The following is a 17263-nucleotide window of genomic DNA, read 5'->3' on the forward strand; positions in this document are numbered from 1 at the left end:
TTCTCAGTTTCTTAAGAGACTTGTCACAACTTTTGTTATTCTCATTCTTATAATAGAAATGTAGCACAAAGTGCTAAACAAAGGGATGATTGATGTTAGCATCAAGCCGAGATCTTCCAGTTCAAGCTAGTACTTTGATGCTCTATTTTATCTGAAGCACTTTTCAATTACAAGCAGATTGTAAGAATAGCTTTCCCCATCCAATTTTTGTTAGTTTTTTCAGTCACACTTGGCACAGGCTCTCTTTTGCAGCTAAAGGTCAATTATCTTTAATTAAATAGTAATTTTCACATTGTTCTTGAATAATGTTGTCTGTACTCTGTAAGCCTGGACAAACTATATAAAGTGCCCTGACTCTAGAGGCTGCAATTGGTAGCATTTTTGCCGCTAACTTGGAAAAAAATGTGAGCTTAGCCCCATTTGTCTAAATCATCTCTTCAGCAGAAGAAACATTAAGTAGTCTAAGTCTTCAGCAAAACACTGAAGAACCTGCTTAACAACATGCATAACCATTTTATTGAAGTTAGGCCATTTCCAATTATTTTATATTAGTCTCCCTCCAATTTCCAGTTTCTATTTCCTGAAGGTAAGTTTCAAACTTGAGTTTAATTTTAAAAGGCCAGCTCACTTATAAAGAATTCCCACTGCAACCGAGTTGGCTGGCCTGTTTGTATATGCCTGTATATATGTATGCCTGTATATTTTCCTGTTTGTATATGCCACAGAGCTGTTCAGCTAAATCAGCTTTTTCAGTCTTTCTTGCCAGCTGCCATCCAAGTGATAAATAAAGGGCTTTTAACTGGGTAGCAAAGCTTTCATTCCAGAGCAACAAAACAAGAAGGACCTATGTGCTATTGTCATCAGTGGAGTCATCAGTCAGCTCCCTTCATCCTCTAGTTCCAACGCTGTTTTCCTTGAACCTGGTTGCTGAATGTGACAACATAACAGACTGTATGAAAGCACCACTGATGATATTGTTGATTTACTGATGGAAAGTACTTTTCCTTCTAATGGTAGTTTCCTATAGATAATGTATTTTCTCAGAAGCTCACAATTTTGTAATTCAAAGTATAGCTCTGTAAACTGCCCACTGAAGGCTGAGAAAGTTTTCTTTCCCTCAGAAGGAATTAAAATAGGTGTAAGTTATCCCACAGGCTGGAGAACAACAGACTGCACTGCATAAGCCTCACTGCGTTCAGTAAAAACAAATGAAAATTACTCGTACCACAGAGAAACTCACAGCCTAGTGCCGAGTCTGAAGAAAATGTGGATCGAAAACCCAGGGTTTTTTGACTGCTTCAATAAAATAGGAAAATGAGGGGAAATAAAATGTCCCTTATTCAGATTGAACTGCTTAAATGTATTTGACTTCCCTTGTTGCTACACGTCGCTCTTCTGCCAGGTCCTACCCACTGACTAAACACCTGGAACAGTCCATGCAGGACATCATAGATACACAGGGGACAAAGAAATGAAGAAGAGGTAATAGCATAAAACTTGGTGGATGACCAGTACAGGTGAGCAGGAGGGAGACCTCCCCACTCTAACTGCTCACACCTTGAGCTAAGTGGTACCCATCTACCATTCTGAGGAATAGGCTGGGGCGGGAAAACTGGAAGTACCTGAAGGGGTGGGTACACTCTGCATTGGATGTGTTGTGTTGCATGAGCGAGTCTACAGCCCTTTGAGGCCCAACATGCTCATTTTGAGTAGCCATTGCTCCCTGAAGCAAGAAAACTGAGGGCATGGTTCTGCCCTCAGAAGGGTCCAGGCTCCTGCAGGGCTCATATCTCAGCAGGAATTGGAAACCAGGCACTACTGCTCTCTTAAAGGCAAGATTTTGCTGCCTCACTGAAAGGCAGAGACCTCCAGCTGCTGCTTGCTTCTGTGGTCAGAATGGGAGCCTTGACTGCTCCAGGAGGCAAAATCTGCTCAGGTGATGCCATTTGATATCTAGAAAATGCCATCAAGCTGCTGTTTGCCACTATCCCACAAAAGCATGAAGTAGATCACAGCTGTCCTTGGCAGGTTTGGACCTCAGTAAAGGATGAGATAATGCACATTCTCCCCAGAAGGCAAGGTGAGTCCTCTCTCAAGAGTGGCATCTCCTAGCTGTCACTGAGCCCGCAGCTGTCTGCTATAGTGCCAAGACCACTGAGACAGCCCACTCCACAGGGCTCCTGGAAACTCAGCAGCAGCAGTGGCTTTATTCGTCCTCCCCAAAATGGGGCTAAACTGACTTTCAACATTCAAAAGCAGGTACTTAGCACATCTATATCACCCCCATCTTGAGCACTGTGCGGACCCCCTACTGCAAACTCCACAACTCCTCTTACCACCAGGAGGTAAGGACTTCTGTATATAAATGTTTCAGCCAGGTGAAGTGACAGCTTGTGACTACACCAGGATTGAGCCTATGTATTTATAGGCATAAAGACAGTCAAAGGCTTCATTGAGATAATTTCAAGTAAACTGTGCATACACACATCCACATTGCATTTATTGAGCAGTACAGTGGAAACTTTACCCTGATACGTAACTTATCTGGAATCAGCAGGAGATACAACCAGTGTAACTTGGGTAAGATTCGCTTCTTCTGTTTTTTGAGGTACCAGGAAAAAAAGTTATCACTGGACTTCAGAATAAGTTGGAAGAGTGCCTCTTTACTTAGTTGAGATCAGAACTGCTGCAACCTTTTTACTAAGAAATGTGAGAAAATTATATACCAAGAGGAAAGGTGAGTATGCTAAAGTGTTGTCCCAAGAAAGTGCTGTTTACATCTAGGTTAGTTAAAGGTGCAAGACTAAACAATTCAATGAAAAACTCCTCCTGTGACAGTATTCCCTGCTACGAAAGGAGATGGTTGGAGATTGAGGGCAAAGACAGCTCAGTACAAACACAATCCACGTGATGGGATGCTGGTTTTTTCTCAGATGACTACAGCACACACGCAGATCAGATGGCGCCAATCTACAGTGCAGCTGGGGCCAGAAGACATCTAAAATTCAACTAAAAAATGGAAAATTGTTTGGGGAATGAAACAACTATGCAACAGTGGGGTTTAGAGGAAGGCAGGCCAGGAAACTTTTGATGAGTTTCCAAGATTCAGTGAGAGCTGAAATACCAAACCTGGTCAGCATCTTTGACAGCTTCCACTACAGCTTGCTCTTAGGGATGTCTGAGTCCATCAAGTGTTGCCAGAAAAAGGCCTGTATCCTGTGCCATGCATCTTCTTGGGCTTTGGCATGCTCCCTCCACTGCCCTCCCCAATGCACAAACATCCCAAGCACTTTGTGGATCGAAGCCTGGCACAGAGGCAAGTATGGTGGCTCCAAGAGGTGCCCTGCTCCAGAATAGGAGCAAAATTCCACTTGCCGTCCATGCTGCTGAAGGCGCTGAACAGCATCTTGGCAATAGAGGTCACTTTTCCAGTTCCTGTCATCCAGTCCGGACAGGAAGAGGAACTTGGCCAAGGACCTCTCCACGGGAATGCGACAATCCCAAGTTGCTGGGTCCCTGTGATCCTGTAGGACATCTGAAAAATCTACTAGGCCAGACTCGTCACTGGTCTTCATCCTCCCCAAATCATAGGGGTGGGAAGGAATAGTGAAGCCATCCCCCCGCAGGGGAATTAAAGAATTAAAACCACTTCCAGATATGCTGACAACTGCCTTGATGCCAGGCAGAAATGTGGCCATGGAAAGGGCTAGATCAGCTCCTTTAGACAAGCCCAAAACGCCAATTCCAGTGTCTTTCACCTGAAACACAGTTACGAAAACAACTATTATCAACCACTCCTTGCTTCCTGGGCTGACATAACATCTCCAGTTCTGCTTCCTCACTCCTCATCCAACTAAGACCACCCATATTTTACCCCTTCCCTCTCTCTGTTCAGGTTATATCACTCCCATATCCATCCCTTTGCTGAGCCTCCACAACAGTGACTATGAATTCTGCAGCTCCCCAACATTTCTCCTCCTGTAACACTTTTTCTTCCTGGTGACCTCTATAGACAAAGCCTCTTTGCTCCCTGCACATCTTGGCTAGACACTTGCTCTCAGTATTGTATCTTTTACTGCTCCTGTCTCCAAACCCCCTCAATCTTCTCTCCTCAGGCTCCCTTTGGAAAACCACATTTTCATGGGTTTCACGGCTTTACTTGCATTGATTTTCTTTCATGCCATTGTTTTTTGATACTCTTCTATAGCTGACCTGTTATCTTCTGTTTTGCCTTGGAACACATAAGGTTAATTACACCTGAGGCTGAGTAAGCCCAATAACTGTTTAAATCAACTTATTTGTAGCGAAGGCTCTTCACACCAAATTAATTTTGTAACGTGTGTCTTGTAAGATACTCTGGAAGTTTCAGAGCTCAATGAGGAACAAGACAAACAAGCAAGGCTGAATTCTGCTCTCACACTGGCTACATTCCTGGTATCCACGTGCTAGAAAATAAGTCACTTTGTGAAACAAATACCACATTAAGTAGCATTCCATTCAAAGTTTAAATGCTACTTGATTTCTTTTGGTCTCTTTCTCTTGGTATGATGATATATTGCTATAAAGCATCTTTCTCATCCCACGTACTTGTTCAAATACAGCCCCAGCTTCTTAAGACATGGCACACTCTCCAGTGCTACAACTGTAAGGGATTCCATTGTTAAAGTGTTTTATTACTGTCTTGTGAAACTTACTCAGAATCAAAAGCTTGTAACATCTCAGAAATAGCAGAAAAAGTCAATGGATTTTCTTCCCTTCTAAAATCTTGAAAGATGCAAAAGTAGGGGAAAAAAATTAACATTTCCTGCTTAAGCAGTTTTGTGCTTCTAGTCCAGGAACTGCTCTGATTTAGTCTTAAACAAACACTGGTTTACACAACAGTTTATGGACTGTTATAAGATGCTGTGCAAAACCAGCTATCCAACTACTTGCAAAATATGAGTTGAGGCACATGCTTTTCGATCTCTCAGATCATGCTGTCTTTCAGACAATGCTGTCTGCTTATAACACCTCAGAAACTTAGTTGCATTCAATGACGTATAGCATTCCAATTAGAAAACTGGAAAATAGTTTCCAACAGGAAGAGCACCATAGTTTATCTCTTACCTGCTGCTGCTTCCGCAAGAAGTTCACAGCTTCCTCAAAATAGCCCAGTTCAAGAATCTCTGGCATAGCAGGGAGATCTTCAAAGGCCATGTAAGCAAGAGCCAGAGTCACAAAGCCTCTGCTAGCCAAGAGACTTGCTCTGTATTCAACAAGACCTCCTCCAGATCCATACAAATCGATAAGTCCAGGGAATGGACCCGGTCCTGCAATGAAAGATGTGGGTGTGTATATATATATATATATATATATATATATATCTGCTCAAAGAGAAAAGTTTCTAGTTGTCCCTTCAGTAGTGCCCCCTCAGGACACACACAATCACTGTAAAGACACTAATTTGGATATTTCTTCTCTCTCTTAGGAACTCATCATAGGAAGTTCACATGTTGGGCATCCTTCTCCCACCATGAATTTCAGCTGACATTGGCCTAGATGTTCTCAGGCCATTGGGGATCGATGAACAAACAGTACGGCCACATGAGCTTCTTTAACAACTGTGCTAGCAGGTATTCCAGGGAGGGAATACTTGGATTATGAATTGCACCCACAAATGCCAGCGCTGACTTACGCCAATTCAGGCTTCAGTATGATCTGGGTAATTACCCCTGGGCTTCTCAGTTCTCCTCCTGCAGCCACAGGACCTTCCTTTCCTGCTGCTGCTCTGCCCATTCTTATACCCAGACTTCCCTTACAAGATTTGGTGTCACAGCAGCTGCAAGGGACTTTTTATTCATTACAGAGCAAGATATTCATGTTTAAGTACTGCTCAAGGAACATAAACAGCTCAGGGCTCAGAGCAGCTTTACACAGGACTCAGCCTCAGCACCATCTCTGTATGGAGCTGTGGAATATGACACCTGTTTAATTAAAGACCTTGCTCTTCTCATTTGTCTCCCATCTTCCTAAGTATCCTGTGCAGTCAAGCCGCTCAACCAGGTAGAGACTTCTTTCTTTGGCTTTTCCTTGGCCAAAGAGAGAGACTGAGAGACAAGTCCAGAGCCTGCAGGAAGATCTGTCGCAGCTGTTAGAGCAGCCTAGGCTGGCTGCAGCCCAAGTCCAGTGCTCCCACCGTGCCTCGTCATTCCTCACTCCACGGCCAGACCCGTCCCGCCTCACAGCTCTGCCAAAGACCAGAGGCCTCTTTGTCCTGTCAGCTAAGCAGAGGAGCTAAGAAATAAACACGCTCTTCCCCAGAGCTCTCACCGCAGGAGCGGTTCTGACCCCCCTCAGCTAGAACAAAGAGGAGACATGCCCTCCCTGCACTTGGCACTTGACCTGCCTGGGCAACATCTGCTCCTCCCTGCTCAGCTGTGAGGATCCAAGTATCTGGACCAAGCACAGGCTGAGGGAACCATCAGCTGAGGCTTTGCCCTGGGTTGCCAAGCGCAGCCGGGGGCCACAGGGCAGACTACGCGGTGTAAGTCACACCTGGAAAACCAGAACGGAATTAAAACTCACCAGGAGGGAGGAAGAGGGTTGCTTTCAGGTGACCTTCTCTGACTGAAATCCTCTTCACCCCCTCTCCTAAAAACCATCGTTCATTGGTGCATTTTCCCAGCAAGCGGCTCATGTCCCCGTGGCCTTCGTACACTTCCAAGTCCACGCAGAAAGGGGTTAGGACGTTCCTCTTCGCCAGCCGCTTATAGGGCGCTTTAGACCGCAGAGACCACAGCAGCCCCATGGGCTCCACTCCCGAATAGCTGCCCCCCAGCGCTGGGGAGCGGCTGAGGTCAAGCTCCCCGCTGCTCCCAGCTCTGTAGCGAGCATGGGCTTGGAAAAGCTCCCCGCTCTCGTCCACCAGGCTGGCTCGGAGGGTGACCGCCTGCTGCGGCAGGAGACCCGCCACACGGATCTGCACGGGGTCATCGAACAGACACCGGGGGGAAGGCAGAACCGTCACCTGCACCGCCATCCCAGCTCTGCCGGCGCGGAGAGGAGCTGCCCTTTTTTGCGGCGAGGCACGGGCTGCCTGGAACAGGACCGTCGGGAGCCTGTCGCTTCTCAGGCTTCAAATCTCTGCCCAAAGTCCAAGAGGAACCACCGTGACCACTTCCTTCGGTCAGCAGGCACGGGCTGCTGGGAGGCGTAGTTCGGAGCACGCCTCTCTCCAGACACTCGGCTCAGCGGCGGTACAGCAACGCCATCCACTCGCACGCCGGGAACAGATGCCGTCCTGTGCCTGTGCGGTCTTACTTTTGATTACAGAGAGAGACTGAATTAAAAACCCCAAAGTGACAGAAAGAGATATTCAAATCACCTTTCCCCCCCGCCCCCGACTGTGGGAAAGTCCGGATTTGACTGCAGAACTGCCTCGGGCGCCTTTGCCAAGGCACAGTGAATACAAACAAGCTGGAAAGCCTGAGGTAACATGACCTCTTAATCTAGCAGTGAAACAAAGCCTGCCCTTAATCCCTCCCGAGTTTTCAGCAATTTTTGGACAAGCACCACAAGGTAAAACGGTGCTTTATGCTTTAACTATGTTTCTTTAAAAAACAAAACAAACAGACAAGGTAAAAGAATTATTATATTTTTCTTCACAATACGCGATCTTGTCTAAAGGGTATCTACGTTTTCCTAATTAATATATGGAAAATAAATTTCCCCCCATATCGCCAATGTTTCTAAGGAACTGTTTGAAGATTTGATGATAAATACCAGCTTTTGGTTTTGATAAACAACACTACTACATTTTTGCAATGTTCGTGTATTTAGTAGCCTTCTAGTCCTACCCTGCAGGTCTCAGACACGTGAGTGGTCTCATCCTGTTCTGTGGACATAGAAATAGGAATTAAGGCTGCAGAAACAGGCTCCCGGTTCACACAACTCGCCTGACCATGTGTTAGGCAGCAATTAATGGCAAAGGAATGAAACAATCAATGAGCCTACAGAGCTCCAGAATCACATGTCATGCCACGAGACCACAGGTGACATGCAGATTGACTGTAGATCTGGCAAAGCAACTCTAAAATCACCACTCAGGATGTAAAAGAATGTGGCTACATTTAAATACAACAGTGGAAACAAATAAACCCCAGCAATAAAAACATGTAGCTTAACATGGAAAATAGCCAGTGCTGACTTTTGCATGTCCTCCTAGATGTCCTCCACCCATCACATCATTTGAAAAAAAGTAAGGAATTAGTACAGAAATAAGCTTTCAAACTGACCTTTTATTGAAGAAGTTGCAATTTCTCACCATCAAAACACCACAGCCACTGAACTTAGTGAATTACAACTGGACAGGACTTTCACCTTAAGTGGAATGCATGTGTTGGACTGATGCAGCCTGATGCACAGGTGGGTGACAGAGCAGATTCTTCCTTGTCCACTTGGGTTGTTAAGAAAACAATCTGTAGATCTGAACAAACAGTCACGGCTTCTGTTTTGGAATTTCCAAAACCTGGATTGCCTCCCTTCAAATTTTATTTTGCTCACTGTCACTGAGGCAACACGCAAAGACCTAAAAATGCTATTATCAAACCTTCTACTTACAAGCCAAAAAATCTGGCCAATCGATCTGGACTCTGGAATCAAGCAAAATAGCCATGATCTGTTTGACAGACATTGCTGAGGACAATTTAATGTTCGGTTCTTTTCACTTCAGTCATGCTTGTACTCCAGTCACAGGTGCTGATGATTGTATCACATCAGAGAGAATCACAAGCTCGAGCCTCCCACCTCTGCTATAACACCTTCACGGTTTTTGTGAGACAATCTAATAGTTGATAATAGCTGTACTTAAGGTCATATTCCATGTCATACCAATAATTCACTGAGGAGACAAGAAAAAGGAAAAACATTTCTAAGGCTAGAATGTAATGATTTACAAACATGTTCATAGACCGTTTTACACAGTTCAGCTAGTACAGGCTTTTCCTTATCACTGACTGAACTTTGAAACAAGCACATCTTTGACTACAGCCAAAAATAATGTAAGCAAACATTAGAGTTCTTTAACACTGCTGCCAATGCAAATCTGTCTTAACCCAAGCCAACTCCTCTTCAGACTCTGTACTGGGGATTCCTTGGAGCAGAAGGCGGCAAAATGTTTAGGAACAGAAAATGTATGCTTCTGTTTAGACCAAAAATAACAAATATGCTGCAAAGTTTAATATCTGGATAGGAACCTCTCTTCCTCTGAGTGTGTAAAGGATGGCAAATTCACCACTACTTCACAAGGTCATCAATTAGACAATGCTTTAATTCTACTTCTCATTTTAATTTTGGTGTACATCTCCTAGAAAAAATAAGCCAAGCAGTATAGTATTGTACCAATGGTTCTTGGAAGAGGATACACTCTAGCTTCAGATATTCACTGGACCAGACCCAGAGAATATTGATTTTTCAAGTGTATACAGACTGTAGTGCAGTTAACAGACTAAAGGCCAAATAAGCTCATCAGCTCTTCTGCATTTCTGCTAGACAGAGAAAAAGAGAGTGGCCGGGGGCTTCCAACTGGAAACAACTCTTACTTTTTCTAAAAGATATTTAAGGACTGCCACAGCAGTACTGGGAAAAGAGAATCAGAAATACTGCTTTACTGCTAGCTTGTTTTTCTATCACAGTATCAAAAGTACTGAAAAAAAAGAGCTTGCAATATTTGCAGTGTTGCACAAACACTAATATTACGTTGTTCAAAATACTGTGTTTACTCTTACTGCACAGACAGGATTACCCTGGGTAAAGTACAGCAAAAAACTCTTCCTCAAACCTTGCAAAACTTACATGACATAACGATAATACTTTGCACCACCCCCACCCCTCCACCTGCACCAAATGAGCAATGCTTGAAATTCTGGAACTCTCTTGGGGAAGGAAAAAAAAAGAGAGAGACTATGATCGACCTTACAAAGAAGGAGATAACAAGACTCTTGGTAAGTGCAGGGAAACAGTAACACAAGCATAGGTTTATTAGCAAGGTAAGAGACTGGGTCAGAGCAGATTCCAGCTCGCATGACAACAGAGTATCTTCTATGTTGTCTCTACATCCATGCCTAAAACTCATACACTTTCTGGTTTCCTTTTCTTCCCCCAGATCCTTTTTTGCTGATGTGATAACGGCACACACAACTCGCAGTTTCTTTGTGAAAGGTATGTAGACGACCAATTTGCAGTTAGCAAGCTAGGCAGACAAACTGCTTAGCTCCATGTCATAAACTGGATCATGATCACTGAATTAGTTATCCTTCTCCAGACTTGACAACTAGAAAGACTTCTTCTTCTGCTACATCCCTAGCAATTGTCAACAATGCTATGAATTAGAAGCAAAACAGACTGCAAGGAGGTAGCCCCATGCCATCTGCCAAGATTGTTATTTCCTCCTGAGGAGAGGTAGATGATCCTAAATGGACCTTTGGTCCCCGTTACGCTTTGCTGTGGGATATCTAGCGGCACACCCACCACAGTTCAAAAACATATCTGGAAATACTGTGTATTTTACCTGCTATACAGCCATGTGATTGCTGAACATGATGGAACCAGAGAGAAGGTAGGTATAACATCTCACCAGCTTTCACTGTACACTGCAAAGGTTTTGCCTTAGCATACTCTGGATATTGTTCCAGATTTGGGTTCAAGGGGTCCAGGGGGATCCAGGGCACCTAAAAGCAAAAGAGTATGTATATGGTACTGAGCCTGGCAAAAAATTCCAGCAAGCTTCCAGAAAAACAACTGATAACCAAACTTACTAGGTTACAAAACATGTATTTTGCCTAGCAAAACATGTACTGCTACACAGCTTTCCACATTCAACTGGGAATAGGTCAAGGATACAAAAATTTGCCTCCTTCAGTGAAGCATTTCTGATTAGGGAAAAGGTGCTAAAAGTCAGCCATGAAATTTCAGTCTTGTGGCATACTTTCAAAACACCTCCAGCCCCTTAAGTCACTTGTTCCTCCTACATTCAGTACTTCAGTATTTTATCTGCACCACTCTTTTTAGAAACTCTTTTCTTCTTTAAAGCTCTCTGGTCTAATTTTATTCCCAGCGGCTAAACCCCCCGCTTCCTGCTGGGAAATCCCTCTTGCCTGCATTCATTTCTTCTATGCCCTACAGAGTTATAAACCTCAGCACTCCACCTTACTGCACTACAGGAATGTTCCTGTGAGATTCCATGAGTGCCACTCTGGAAACAGAGAAAAAGCCCCAGCTCAAGTTCAGCTGTAGCATTAGTCACATTGCAGAGGCAAAAGGGGAGAGATTAGATACAAAAGGCTACTGAGTTTTTGTAAAGTGCCTCCAGATCTATACATTTTAATGAAATAAATATTGCTACTACTAAGAAAACACAATTTATTCATTGAGACAGATATGTTTTATTGCACTGGGTGATACTGCTGTAGAGCTAAATCTAGCCCTCAATAGAGTGCCAAAAGAAAGTGAATGCAGAGGAGTCTATTTCGGTCTTAATGAAATCAATTCCTTTATTGTTGATTAATTTAAAAGTCCTTTACTGGATCTATTTAAGTTTGGTGCAGGACAGACAGTTTATTATAACAATAGTTTCAGGCGTGCAGTAAAAAATCTTTTCTGGAAGCTGGGCATCCTTTGCGAATAGTAAAATACAAGTGAAATATCTGGGCATTCTCTTTCCAGTAATGAAGGATTTCTAAATATCAATCAATATGCTCAGTTTGAGGGCTCAGCAGTGTCCAAAACTATCTTTACTGCATTGATTGGGTTCTTTATATGCTTTTTACCTTATCTGCACTCTTCTCATCCACAATTTCAAATGAGCCATCTTCTGACACCTGGTAGGTTGCTGGCTGATAGAGCTCTGCAACCACAGAAAGAATTAAATGACACAACTCAGCAGTACTCAGAGAAACTAATCGCAGGGCATTTCACATTTTCACCAAGTAAAAGAAAAATTAAGACAAAACCATTTTCAACTTACTGTCTTCACTGTCCTTCCCTTTGTCCATTTCGATTTTTACCCAGTTTCTTAATTTTTTTTTTTTTTTTTTTAAGTCAGCCTGAAGACTGAACTGCCTTCCTGTTTGGAATTCCAACCTTCTTTCTTCACAGGAATTATTCTCCTCAAAACCCATTTTACTTCTGGTCCTATTTTGTTCCAGTAACTTGTTTTCCTTTCAGAAGTCATAAATGCATCCCTGACTTACACCCTGACTTACATCATTCTATATTCTGGCGTTTCTTCTTATGTCAGCCTAGCAAGATAGCACTCACAAGAGTTACTAGTTATCCAATAGGGCTCATCAACTGCTTTGGATACTGCAGGTTGCTTTTCTTTCATTGCTTCAGCACATGTGGTTTTCTAAGCCCTCCCTTGAGAGAGTTTCTCTCCATTAACCTGATGTTCAAAAAGATGGAGTCGTCTTTTTACTACACACTATAAAATGTACGCATTATCTCTGTTCTATGCTTTAACAGTAACTTGTTTTACAAAGTATGAGTCATATGACATACATGTATCTCATACATTCACATACATATGACACCACCTCTCCTATGAAGAAAGGCTGAGACAGATGGGGTTGTTCAGCAAGGAGAAGAGAAGGCTCTGGAGAAACCTTACTGCAGCCTTTCAATATATTAAGGCGGCTTATAAGAAAGACAGAGGAAGACTTCTTACCAAGGCCTGTCGTGACACGACAAGGGGCAATGGTTTCAAACTGAGAGAGGGTACATTGATATTGGATATAAGGAACAAATTTTTTACGATGAGGGTCATGAGGCACTGGAACAGGCTACCCAGAGAAGCTGTGGATGCCCCATCATTGGAAGTGTTCAAGGTCAGGTTGGATGGACCTTTGAGCAACCTGATCTAGTGTATGGCATGGGGAATGGACTAGATGATCTTCAAGGTCTCTTCCAACCCAAACCATTCTACGATTCTGTGATTTTAAGGTTGTAAACAAAATAAAACCAGTATAAACAAAATACTGTAGCAGTGCACATATCTAGGCAAAAATGTACCAGTGTCATATAGCACTCTGAATTCACTTAATCTGATGGTTTGAAAGTCAAGGAATGGGAAAATAAAATCTTATTTTATGAGGCATAAAGTTAAGCTGTCCATCTTCTAGATGACACTGCAACATAACAAACTACTACTGTGCACACAGGAAAGCAACATAAAGAAACAGAAAACAGGCAGTGTGAAGTAATGCTGCCATAAGAATCTCTTTTTTCATTTCTCCAGTTCTCAGAGATTAAGTAGTAACTTGAATATTTCATTAAATTACAACCTTTTTTTCAGCTTCCTGGTTTTTTTCCTAGAGAAACGAATGAGCAGACAGAATACAAACCTGTTAAACACCAAAAACGACATGCTACAATACTGACAAGATACTTAAATAATTTAAATATTCTAAAGCTGAAGAGACTGCCGTGAGTATCAGTGAACCTATTACCTTACAGGACAGGAAAACCTCACCTCAGAATAATGTTTGTATTACAAACTACCTTCAGCACAAAAGAGAAGAGATTTCTGTTCACACTGGAAAACGTAACACTGCATGAACATCAAAATGTTATCTCTGCTTCCATTTTCATATTTTTCAATATTTTAGTCTCTCCTCCTTCCAACCTCTGGACAAACTGCATAGTAAACTATGTACCATATGGGATGAAGGGACGATCACTGGGTGGATGCAGTAGAAAATGTTTCTCTCCAGATATCACACAGTACAAGTTCTCATAATGATCTTTATGTACTAGGATTGAGAAAAAAAGACATGTGGAGAAAGAGAGAAAATCAGTGTTATTTCCTTTTCTACATCAGAAACTATAGTAAACTGAAAGTGTCAGCTTGTCCTCTTATTACCAGACTGCTTCCTCCTCTTGCAGCCAGTAGGAAATTAACAATATAATGTTGTAGCAAATGTATTCAAGGAAGCAAACTGTCAGTGCCTTGCCTGACACAATGGCAGGTAGATGCACCAAGAGACACAGCAGTAAGAGGCTGCAGAATTGCAGGAGAAAGAATGCAAAAAAGCATGCTAAAGTAGAATTGCCTTGTCAGAAAAAACACACAATCCTACTGAGCCGCTAACTCAAAACAAGTCTGCTTAAACCTGTACTGAAAGCACACAGAAGACTTACAGTGCCATACAATACATACGAGATGTCACAGCAGCTGATTCCCCAAGCCAGAAATTCACAGCATCAGGCTTCTTCCCTGTATGGTTAGGGAACAGAGAAACGTCAACAAAAAAAGAATTTGAAGTGTCATGTTTAAAAGCGTTTCAAATAATTTTCTGCCAATTTCTGCCAAATTCTATCCTTTAACTTCCTTCGTAACTATGACAGGTTGCATTGCAAATAGCACTCTGCGAGCAACAGCAACCTCCTCCTCCACTGGAAGCCACTGTAGTGCCCATCAGACTTCATGACTATCCATCCCCAAATCGATGGTTACAACTCTTTGTTTCCACATTCTGAATCCCTAAGACTTATCTCACAGAGAAACTACAGCACGTCCACATACAGTTGCAAAAAGAAGGTGAGATCACAATAAATCACTGACATTTTAAGGAAAGACATGCTGTAAAATAGAAACCAACTGAAACAGGACAGCGTTTAACTAGAAACAAACATCTGTAATTTTACTAAAGGGGGTGGGGGCTGTGTGCTGTTTCGCTCATTTGTTATCCTACCTTTGGTAGCAACAGCATGAATCCGAATTGAAACATTACTCTAAATCAGAGAAAAGCCACTATATGAAAAGAAGTGCTATATGGCACTATCACCACATTGTTTCAGTTGTGATGGTCCCAATGCACAGCCGAGATACTGATTATGGAGTAATCCAACCCCAAAACCTGGACTACTCTATTAAGTATTTTACCACCTCTACTTTCTAAGGGGATGAAACCAAGCTGAGCTGTGGCATCCAGAAATGGAACAAACATGCACCATGTACCTAGCATGTTTTAAAGCTCCATACAAAATATTTACTGAATACAGGAGAAACAGAATGTTTACCAAGTGCCTCACTCATCCATGGTATGTCAGGCTGCACATCACAGACAAGTTCAGGGAACTCCTTGGTTAGGTTTGAGCACTGCTTCTGCACATAGAATACGTTGGGAGAGGTCACTTTCTTCTCCACAATGTCCAAAAAGTCCATGAAAGGCATTTGGCGCTCCTCTGGCATGACAAAACGGTCCTGAAACACCGCATCTGCATAACCATTTGGTGTTACTGCCACACTCACCACCTTGGGACCTACCACCTCCCTGCAAAATAAATCAAAGGTTTACAGCCAGACCTGCAATTGGCCCATATATTGGACACCGGTTACTTTAAAAACAACATGTTTCATGGGCAGCAAACATAAGAAGCCTGGCTTTCCACAGATGGGTGTCTCAACTAGATTTTCTACTCTCCGGTGAGGCCTCTGGCATTCTGCTCCGATTGCTGCCTGTGGTCAAGGCTACCATACATAGTATCTTTTGCCTCTCTAAATTCTCTTGTATCTAACAGGTGAGTTCACAAAGGAGCTCCTTTTCCCTCCATGCAGAGGGCCCTCTTCAGCCACTTCTTTTCACGAGTCATGGCAGAGCTTGGTATTCTTGGGACCACTCAACCCAGCCAAATCTGGGTGGCCATATGTTCAAAAGCAACGGAGGAGGGAGAAAGGGCAGGCGGAGACTGACACACACATTGTGAGGCTAACAGCCCTTATTTCTGTGAGAAATTTAATTTTAAACCCATAGATTTTAGGTCTAACCAGAAATCCCCTCTCAAAAAAGGGCTTTTTAAAGGAAAAAATCATCGTTAAAATGCTCATCATTTGTTTTTTTTCCTAAAAACCAAGGTGTACTCGGCCACAAACAAGTCAGTCCATTCTTTACAGCGCTACAGCCCCACTCCAACTGGGAGGCTACAGGGTGGAGCACTGGTCAGAGCACCGCGATCAGACTGGGTTTCGATAGCCGGAGTCTGTTGGCTGCACACAGTCAGCAAACCCACCCTCCTGACTGCATCGGAACTGGTGAGGACAGCAGGTTCGCAGGAAGAAATTTACACATGAGTTTGGTGAGACTGAACACCTTAATACAGAAGCACGGAGGAACCTGGGCTAATCTTACGGATAAAAGCAAAGATTAACCGAGGGCCTTTTACTGAGGTCAACCGAAACTGACCCCCAGTCCTGCTCCAAAGCTCGTTCATACCTGAGGTACGCTGAGGTCCATTTCTTCAGAGCGGGCCAGTGGCTGATGGCATTCTGAATTATACAGGGTTTATTCGGACTCACCCATTCTCGATAAAACTCCAGCGGGGACGGAGGCCTGTCAAGATAGGGTATGGACTCTGTCCACCCCAGCTCTGTCCAGGCAAACGACAAACAGCGTTACTCAGCATCCTGAGAGAAGCGCTTTCTGCTACCAAACTTAACTGGCTTCCAACCCCACGCCACAGGTGCTCAACTGAAAGCCGGCGGTGTGCCCTCGGCTCCAGAAATCTCTCCGTTAAAACCCGGAGGCTGTTAGGGAGGGTTTCAGTGTCAGACTGGTACCTCAGGCCCTCGCCCTGCCACTCTCCTGCTGTCAGCCACAGCTCCTCACGGGAGAGCGGGCACGACGGACGGACGTTACAGGAGATGTGCCTCCGATACAGGGACGATACCACGGGAGGATTTTTAGAAGCCGGAATAGTGCTTTGTTTTGCTATTTTATACATAGGAAAACAACCTGAAAGGGCCATTTTCTCACGTTTGGTTTTCTTCTTGCAGCGGCCTTTCCGCTGCTGCTTCACCTCGGAAACATTTGGCTGAAAACAAGGTAGGAGCCTGGATGCTCCCCTTCAACCCACGCAGGTGCCATTTGCGGCTGCTGCGGCCCACCCGGCACGCCGAGCCAGCCGGAGACCGAATTTTCCCCTCCCGCGGGGCGGGCGGGGGCCCCTGCAGAGCGCGGGGGAGGCGGCGGAGCCCGGCCCAGGCCCCAGCGCCCGCCGCTCCCGCCACAGCCGGCCCTCCCCGGCCCCGGCCCCGGCCCCGGCCCCGGCCCGCCCTCTCGCCGCTCACCGCGGGCCTCCCGCGGGAAGGCGGCCAGGCAGCCCCTGACGGCTCGCAGCGCCGCGCCCTCCGCCATGCCCCGGCAGCCGGGCCCCGGGCGGAGGAGAGGAGCGGAGCGGAGAGGAGCGGGCCCCGGCCCGGCCCCGGAGGAGGAGGTGCCGCCCGCCTCCT

At 44.3% G+C, this 17263-nt stretch overlaps 2 protein-coding genes across 2 annotated transcripts; both read right to left on the reverse strand.

The window, feature by feature from the left end:
* Positions 1–2479: 2479 nt before the first annotated feature.
* LOC115350882 (acyl-coenzyme A thioesterase 1-like) lies at positions 2480–8351 on the reverse strand. The gene is made up of 4 exons (XM_030036955.2): positions 8274–8351; positions 6565–7298; positions 5107–5309; positions 2480–3758 (listed from the first exon to the last, which is right to left on the reverse strand). Exons 2-4 carry the CDS (start codon positions 7016–7018, stop codon positions 3156–3158), a joined length of 1260 nt encoding a protein of 419 aa, XP_029892815.1. The 5' UTR covers positions 7019–7298; positions 8274–8351; the 3' UTR covers positions 2480–3155.
* Positions 8257–17242, reverse strand: JMJD7 (jumonji domain containing 7). The gene is made up of 8 exons (XM_030036966.1): positions 17102–17242; positions 16248–16401; positions 15055–15308; positions 14192–14248; positions 13689–13784; positions 11805–11881; positions 10547–10706; positions 8257–8878 (listed from the first exon to the last, which is right to left on the reverse strand). The coding sequence occupies exons 1-8, from the start codon at positions 17166–17168 to the stop codon at positions 8790–8792; spliced, it is 954 nt and encodes a 317-aa protein (XP_029892826.1). The 5' UTR covers positions 17169–17242; the 3' UTR covers positions 8257–8789.
* Between the last annotated feature and the right edge of the window lie 21 nt (positions 17243–17263).

This window comes from Aquila chrysaetos, chromosome 2 (genome assembly GCF_900496995.4).
Source record: "Aquila chrysaetos chrysaetos chromosome 2, bAquChr1.4, whole genome shotgun sequence".
Taxonomy (NCBI): Eukaryota; Metazoa; Chordata; class Aves; order Accipitriformes; family Accipitridae; genus Aquila; species Aquila chrysaetos.

Coding starts and splice junctions, on each gene's coding strand:
- LOC115350882 (XM_030036955.2), bottom strand. CDS start 7,018: ATGGCGGTGCAGGTGACGGTTCTGCCTTCCCCCCGGTGTCTGTTCGAT. Junction 5,310..6,564: donor AACCCTCTTCCTCCCTCCTG/GTGAGTTTTAAT, acceptor CTTTCATTGCAG/GACCGGGTCCATTCCCTGGA. Junction 3,759..5,106: donor TCTTGCGGAAGCAGCAGCAG/GTAAGAGATAAA, acceptor ACTGTGTTTCAG/GTGAAAGACACTGGAATTGG.
- JMJD7 (XM_030036966.1), bottom strand. CDS start 17,168: ATGGCGGAGGGCGCGGCGCTGCGAGCCGTCAGGGGCTGCCTGGCCGCC. Junction 16,402..17,101: donor CTTCCCGCGGGAGGCCCGCG/GTGAGCGGCGAG, acceptor TTGCCTGGACAG/AGCTGGGGTGGACAGAGTCC. Junction 14,249..15,054: donor ATGGATGAGTGAGGCACTTG/GTAAACATTCTG, acceptor CTAACCATACAG/GGAAGAAGCCTGATGCTGTG.